This window comes from Pseudorasbora parva, chromosome 6 (assembly GCF_024679245.1).
Source record: "Pseudorasbora parva isolate DD20220531a chromosome 6, ASM2467924v1, whole genome shotgun sequence".
NCBI lineage: Eukaryota > Metazoa > Chordata > Actinopteri > Cypriniformes > Gobionidae > Pseudorasbora > Pseudorasbora parva.
Window position 1 is genome coordinate 4,186,430 of NC_090177.1, and position 8,290 is coordinate 4,194,719.

General features: G+C 40.0%; 1 protein-coding gene across 1 annotated transcript; it reads right to left on the bottom strand.

Annotated features, from left to right (window-relative positions):
• Positions 1-480: 480 nt before the first annotated feature.
• Positions 481-6,834, bottom strand: pfn1 (profilin 1). Its single transcript, XM_067445443.1, has 4 exons — positions 6,697-6,834; positions 6,389-6,536; positions 3,923-4,118; positions 481-954 (listed from the first exon to the last, which is right to left on the bottom strand). Exons 2-4 carry the CDS (start codon positions 6,518-6,520, stop codon positions 857-859), a joined length of 426 nt encoding a protein of 141 aa, XP_067301544.1. The 5' UTR covers positions 6,521-6,536; positions 6,697-6,834; the 3' UTR covers positions 481-856.
• Between the last annotated feature and the right edge of the window lie 1,456 nt (positions 6,835-8,290).

Here is an 8,290-nt window from a genome sequence, read left to right on the forward strand (position 1 = left end):
AATAAGATGATGGTTCTCCCCCCATTGGCAGATTATTTTCCCTTAAAACAAGAAAATTATTTTTTTCTCGTCTAGTAAAAGACAAAAATACGAAGTAAGAAAAGCATTTTTGCAGTGTATCTTCTTTTTAAATAAATTAAAATAAAGTTTAGTGACCCACATTGGAGTGTGTAGAAATGTAAATACAATCACAAACCTAAAACTCTGGCATGTCGTGCTTGATTTAAAAATGTGAAGGTTATTATTAATATTTTTTGATTTGATTGAAGCATACAAATAATTTTCTAATAATAATAATAATAAATAAATTTAAAAAAATGTGTTACGCCCCATGAAAAAAATATATTAAATAAAAAAAAAAATTACAAAAATTTTGGCGATAACTTTTTTTGATATTTTGGTGAAAATATCAAAATATAAGCGAATTGAAAATGTGTTTTGCGGGTTCATCGCACATGAACACACGGACAGGAGTCGCTCCACAGAAACTCATTCTCTCTTTATTTGGCTTCTAACAGTCAGAAGTGGGTTTTTGTTCAGCAGGATTTGACACAAACAATCACACAATCAATGCTCCGCCCGTCCGAAACACAGTACCGTAAAAAACCAATCAATCAATCAATCAATCAATCAATTAATCCGTGATAAAAGCTAATAAATGAGTTTGATATGAACTAGAGTTTGTGTTCCACCGTCTGACTGGAGCGGTGACGAGAGCTCAGACTCCTGGAATGTTTAAAGCCGAGGTGCACAGGTTTGGCGGATCTGGGATCTGTTGGCTTCCGGAACGATGGGATCCTGATTGGTCGACAGGTGGCGAAGTGGGCGGAGTCAGCGGGGAGAGGGCGGGGCTTGTTCACATGTTCGCCTTCCTGAGGTGTGTGGCCATGTCAAAGACGAGTGGATTGATTTTCCCTCCGTGAGCATCTTTTACTCCTTTAGCAATGATTATCGCTGAGAGAGAGAGAGAGAGAGAGAGAGAGAGAGACAGAGAGAGACAGAGAGAGAGACAGAGAGAGACAGAGAGAGAGACAGAGACAGAGAGAGAGACACACCGAGAGAGAGAGAGAGAGAGAGAGAGAGAGAGAGAGAGAGAGAGAGAGAGAGAGAGAGAGAGAGAGAGAGAGAGAAAGAGATAGAGATGTCCAGGTCAAATTTCACTCTAAAGTCTATTCATTAAATAAATGATACAATATTAAATGTAAAATAAAATAAGTATGTTTTGCATTTAATATTTGTGTATACTTTATATATCTAAAAATATGTCCAGGTCAAATTTCACCCTACAATCTAAAGAAATTTATATATATATATAGATTTGCATGTAATATTTGTATAAACTTTATATATAAAAACATGTCTAGATCAAATTTTACCCAAGAAACTAAAGATATATATATTTTATAAAAAAAATAAAAATATCTGTGTGTAAACTACAGTATAAAAAAAGTATTTTATAAGTAAGATATAAGTTATAATTAATTACTTTTTTAAGTATATCTTTAATAGTGTAAATAGATTACTGTACAAATGACTCTCTCTAAAACGTATTTAATTACTAATTACTTTCTAAATCCTTTATCAACCTTGAGTTAAGAAATTAAAGGTTAGACATGAAACGAGTATAATATAAATAACATAAATCTACATAAATTACTCTTATTAACTGACCAAAGGATTACAAAATGTGAGAAGGATACATAAAAACATAAATGCATTTTAAAGTTAGACTTTTGATGTGTGTTTTGATGTGATAAAATGTTGATGTTAATTCCACTATATATAATATAATATAATATTCCACTATTGTATTATATTTAATTATATTCATTATTTAGTTCAATTACATCAGGAGTAACTGTAGTTAAAGGAAGTGTGTGTAAGATTGTGGCCAAAACTGGTCCTGCAATCCCTTTCAGATGACTGTAGAGCGGTGTGTCCCCCTCCCCCTGACTCCAGGTTGCCAGATTGGGATCAGCAGGAACGTTTGTAAGTGTGTGTGTGTGTGTGAGAGAGAGTGACAGTATGTGTGTGTGTGTGTGTGTGTGTGTGTGTGTGAGAGTGACAGTATGAGTGTGTGTGTGAGAGAGAGTGACAGTATGTGTGTGTGTGTGTGTGTGTGTGTGTGAGAGAGTGACAGTATGAGTGTGTGTGTGAGAGAGTGACAGTATGAGTGTGTGTGTGTGTGTGTGTGTGTGAGTGAGTGACAGTGCATGTGTGTGAGAGAGAGAGTGACAGTATGAGTGTGTGTGTGTGTGTGTGTGAGTGACAGTGCATGTGTGTGTGAGAGAGAGTGACAGTATGAGTGTGTGTGTGTGTGTGTGTGTGTGTGTGTGTGTGTGTGTGTGTGTGTGTGAGTGAGTGACAGTGCATGTGTGTGTGAGAGAGAGTGACAGTATGAGTGTGTGTGTGTGTGTGTGTGTGTGTGTGTGTGTGTGTGTGTGTGTGTGTGTGTGTGTGTGTGTGTGTGAGTGAGTGAGTGACAGTGCATGTGTGTGAGAGAGAGAGTGACAGTATGAGTGTGTGTGTGTGTGTGAGTGAGTGAGTGATTGACAGTGTGTGTGTGTGTGTGAGAGAGAGAGTGACAGTATGAGTGTGTGTGTGTGTGTGTGTGAGTGAGTGAGTGAGTGAGTGACAGTGCATGTGTGTGAGAGAGAGAGTGACAGTATGAGTGTGTGTGTGTGTGTGTGTGTGAGTGAGTGAGTGACAGTGCATGTGTGTGAGAGAGAGAGTGACAGTATGAGTGTGTGTGTGTGTGTGTGTGAGTGAGTGAGTGACAGTGTGTGTGTGTGTGTGTGTGTGAGAGAGAGTGACAGTATGAGTGTGTGTGTGTGTGTGTGAGTGAGTGAGTGAGTGAGTGACAGTGCATGTGTGTGAGAGAGAGAGTGACAGTATGTGTGTGAGTGAGTGAGTGAGTGACAGTGTGTGTGTGTGTGTGTGAGAGTGAGTGAGTGACAGTGTGTGTGTGTGTGTGTGTGAGAGAGTGACAGTATGAGTGTGTGTGTGTGTGTGTGTGTGTGTGTGAGTGACAGTATGAGTGTGTGTGTGTGTGTGTGTGTGCGTGTGAGTGAGTGACAGTGTGTGTGTGTGAGAGAGAGAGTGACAGTATGAGTGTGTGTGTGTGACAGTATGTGTGTGTGTGAGACAGTATGTGTGTGTGTGTGTGTGTGTGTGTGTGTGTGTGTGTGTGCGCGTGCGTGTGAGTGAGTGACAGTGTGTGTGTGTGTGTGTGAGAGAGAGAGTGACAGTATGAGTGTGTGTGTGTGACAGTATGTGTGTGTGTGAGACAGTATGTGTGTGTGTGTGTGTGTGTGTGTGTGTGTGCGCGTGCGTGTGAGTGAGTGACAGTGTGTGTGTGTGTGTGTGTGAGAGAGAGAGTGACAGTACAAGTGTGTGTGTGTGACAGTATGAGTGTGTGAGACAGTATGTGTGTGTGTGAGACAGTATGTGTGTGTGTGTGAGAGAGTATGTGGGTGTGTGAGAGAGAGAGAGTGTGTGTAAATATGTGTGTGTGTGTGTGTGAGTGTGTGAGAGAGTGACAGTATGAATGTGTGTGTGGTAACTAGAGCAGATCTGGCAACCCGGATGTTCAAACACTACTGACTTTGTGATTGGTCGATAGGCCACAACACAAACATGACATCATCAACATCAGTTGAGCTGCAACAACAGCTTTATAATGACAATATCCTGCCGGACTCCTGCTGTCAGTGATAGAAGTGTTTGACATTAACATGATTTCTGAATGTCTAGAGACATATCAGGGCCATTTTATGACTCATTGAAATACATTTTTTGCATACAGCGCCTTTAAATATGCTGAAAAAATAAGAGTAATCCCTTACTTTACTTTTTCAAGGGAAAAAGTAATTGAATTAAAGTAACTAATTACACCCAAGGCTGACTGTAATGCGGTCTTCACCTTTTTGAGATTTGCCGATGGTGAATGAGAAGGGGTCGGGCTCTTTCTCTGAGGTCTTCATTTTGATGTCCATGGTGTTCTGGCCGTCCACATTCAGGGCATCTCTCAGTACGGTGCACTTTCGGCCCGCTAAAGTCACGCCGTTTGCAAACAGACTGCTGCGGTCACTGCTGACGATAGCCTGAACCTCAGCCGCCTGCGGAGAGAGAGAGACTGAGCGAGGATACAGAACACACATGCTCAAACACGTACAGACATTCACACACACACACACACACACACACAGACGCACACACACACACACACACACACACACACACACAGACGCACACACACACACACACACACACACACACACACACACACACACACACACACAAACACACACACACACACACACACACACACACTCACACTCAAACACTCACACACACACACTCAATCACAGACACGCAAATACACACACTCAAGCACAGACATGCATACACACACACACACACACACACTCAATCACAGACACGCAAATACACACACTCGAACACAGACAAGCACACACACACTCACTCAATCACAGACACGCACACACTCAATCACAGACACGCAAATACACACACTCAAGCAGACACACACACACAGACACACGCACGCACGCACACACACACACACACACACGTAGTGTTTCCATGCTTTGTGGGGACTCTCCATAGGCGTAATGGTTTTTATACTGTACAAACCGTATTTTCTATCCCTTTACACTGCCACTAACCCTAAACCTACCCATCACACACACACACACACACACACACTGCTCCTAAACCTACCCCTCACAGGAAACATTTTGCATTTTTACTTTCTCAAAAAAACTCCTTCTGTGTGATTTATAAGATGTTTTCCTCATAGGGACCAAAAAATGTCCCCACAAGGACAAGGATTTCGGATATTGCCATCTTTGTGGGGATGTTTGTCCCCATAACGAAGGGATTACCAGCCCACACACTCACACACACATACAATCACACAAACAGACAGTCACACTCACACACACACACAGAGATTCTTGCGCGGCTCATGTTTTGTCATGTTCCTGAAGGTGATGCTCAAGATAAGCGAAATACAGTCCATAAATCCGCCTCTTATTTCCACGTTTGAAAGTATTCCAGAAGATTCTCGTGCAGATTTTAGGTTCTCATTAAGGTGTGAAGACGTGAGAGTTTCAGACGTTGAGTTTCTCGCCATTTACAGTTTCAAATTCAATCAATTCGCTTTCTGTGGTTTGGAGGTTAGATGAGCCAGAACGAACAACCCAGATACACCTGTGGTCATGTGACCAACTCCAGGGCTCTTACCAGGGACTTTCACAGCGAGCCACACACACACACGCACGCACACACACACACACACACACACACGCACCCCTAAATACTTGAGAAGTCTGAGCTGCATGTTACGGCATGAACGGGGGAAACACACAACTGCACAACACACACACACACATACATATATATATATATATATATATATATATATATATATATATATATACACATACATACATATACACACACACAAATATATATGTATATATATATATATATATATATATATATATATATATATATATATATATATATATAGCTATACACACATAGCCTAAGTATCATACAATGGGGAAAATTAATATGTAGACGTACTATGTATAGGCTATACTTTAATACACATACACACACACACACACACACACACATCTCAAAATCAAGTTAAAATGAAAGTTAGTGCGGAACCCAGGAAAGGAAGTTCACGCGCGCGCGCACACATGCACAGTGTTGAAATAATCAGCGGTCAATCCCGAATGTTACTTTATATTAGACATAATGATAGTTTCACTTAAAGGCGAATGTCTCTCACGTAAACGTATTCTAAATATTTAATAACTAATTTATAAAAACATCTGACATGAAGAACAAGAGCGCGCGCCATGGGCGGACAGGAGGAAGCGCGCACACACAGAGAGAGAGAGAGGTACCCGCTTCCGCCTTTCAGCACGCATGACCAAATAAGGAGCCGTTCACAGAACTCCGCGCGACCGACCGCTGCTGTGAGGAAATTCAGCGCGAATAAAATAAACGGTCGATTTATCGCAGGAGAAATATTTCTATTTGCGTTATCGCGAATTAAACTACCTGAAAATACGCGTTAGTTAGCTTTTATAAAACTTTGTGTAGCAAAGTTAGACTAGAGCTACCGTTATCACCGGCGAGGCTGCGAGCGCATCCTGATTTGCAACGACTTTTATACACGGAGGACAGAACACAAGTAACGTAAGTAAAGCAACAACAACAAATAAAGAAACAGTTATTTAAGTAACGATCCCATTCAAATGAATTCGCGATAGCATAAGAAAATAAATAATATTCGAAACAAAAAAAAAGAACACTTGATTTTTTTTTTCTCATGTAAACGTTGTACCGTGACTTGGCTGAGCCAGCCGCCCGGTGCCGAAGCCCAAACGGACTCCTGACCCGGTGCTATCCCGACAATGGCCGCATCGTCCACCCATTCGCTTTTGGTCAGGCTGCTGATGTAGCTGTCCCAGCTCATGACTGCTGCTTTTGATCTGAGGAGCAATAAAACACCATAATAGTATTATTATTATTATTATAAGCACGCCCAACTTTAGGCTACTCTGCCGTCTCCTCACTCATCATCCCTTCTGCGAAAGCTCCAGGAAAGAGATTAAATAAATAAATTAAAAAGCGATAAGAGAAAGAAAGTACCTGAATGCGTCTCTGCTCCGATGCAAAGTGAGTTTGAGGAAGTCCGTGTCAGTTTATATGCAACAGCGCGCGCGCCCTGCCCTCCGGGCCACTTCCGCACCGCGCGAGACACACTAAAGATATCCTGAAGATGCACCGTTTTGAAAGTCAAAAGCTGTCATTGACACATGAGCAAATAAAGCAAAAGTGTAGACACGAACTGTAGTGTGCAACTGGATTTATGATAAGAATGGTGTGATAAATACAACATTATCATGACTAGTCCTCCCTTATTCAAATAGTTGCCATGATTCATTTTAAAGGGGTAGTTCACCCAAAAGTGTCAATGTTGGTTCCTCATGGAAGTCATGGCCAACATTAACAACATCCTTTCTTAAACAGAACAGGTTTGGGGCAATATGAGGAAACGATGACAGAAATGTCACTTTGGCTGAACTCTCTCTTTAAGATAAGCTCTTCGTGTCATTTCAAGCCCAGACGCACTACAGATGTGCTCCATACAAATATAAAACAGCAAATGTAAAAAAAAAAAAACCAGACGAGTTTTGTCGTCATATGATCATTTTGAATGAGGAACAGACTCAAATGGTAGCTCTCAAATCTCGATCACACTTCCACATAGGCTATTCGAACTGGCATGTCACGTTTTGATTAGCCTATCAGCTAACCAGCTAGCAAAAAAATAAGTTCTTCAGTAAAGGATTGGATCACTTTAAAATTTTAATTGTGAAGTGCATCTATCATCATAAAAGTGCATCTATCCATCATAATAGTGCATTTATCATCATAATAGTGCATCTATCATCATAAAAGTGCATCTGTCCATCATAATAGTGCATCTATCATCATAAAAGTGCATCTATCCATCATAATAGTGCATCTATCCATCATAAAAGTGCATCTATCATCATAATAGTGCATCTATCATCATAATAGTGCATCTATCATCATAAAAGCGCATCTATCCATCATAATAGTGCATCTATCATCATAATAGTGCATCTATCATCATAATAGTGTATCTATCCATCATAAAAGTGCATCTATCATCATAAAAGTGCATCTATCATCATAATAGTGTATCTATCCATCATAATAGTGCATCTTTCATCATGATAGTGCATCTATCATCATAAAAGTGCATCTATCATCATAATAGTGTATCTATCCATCATAATAGTGCATCTATCATCATAATAGTGCATCTATCATCATAATAGTGTATCTATCCATCATAATAGTGCATCTTTCATCATGATAGTGCATCTATCATCATAATAGTGCATCTATCATCATAAAAGTGCATCTATCATCATAATAGTGCATCTATCCATCATAATAGTGCATCTATCATCATAATAGTGCATCTATCATCATAATAGTGCATCTATCATCATAAAAGTGCATCTATCATCATAATAGTGTATCTATCCATCATAATAGTGCATCTATCATCATAATAGTGCATCTATCATCATAAAAGTGCTCTATCATTATAATAGTGCATCTATCATCATAAAAGTGCATCTATCCATCATAAAAGTGCATCTATCATCATAAAAGTGCATCTATCCATCATAATAGTGCATCTATC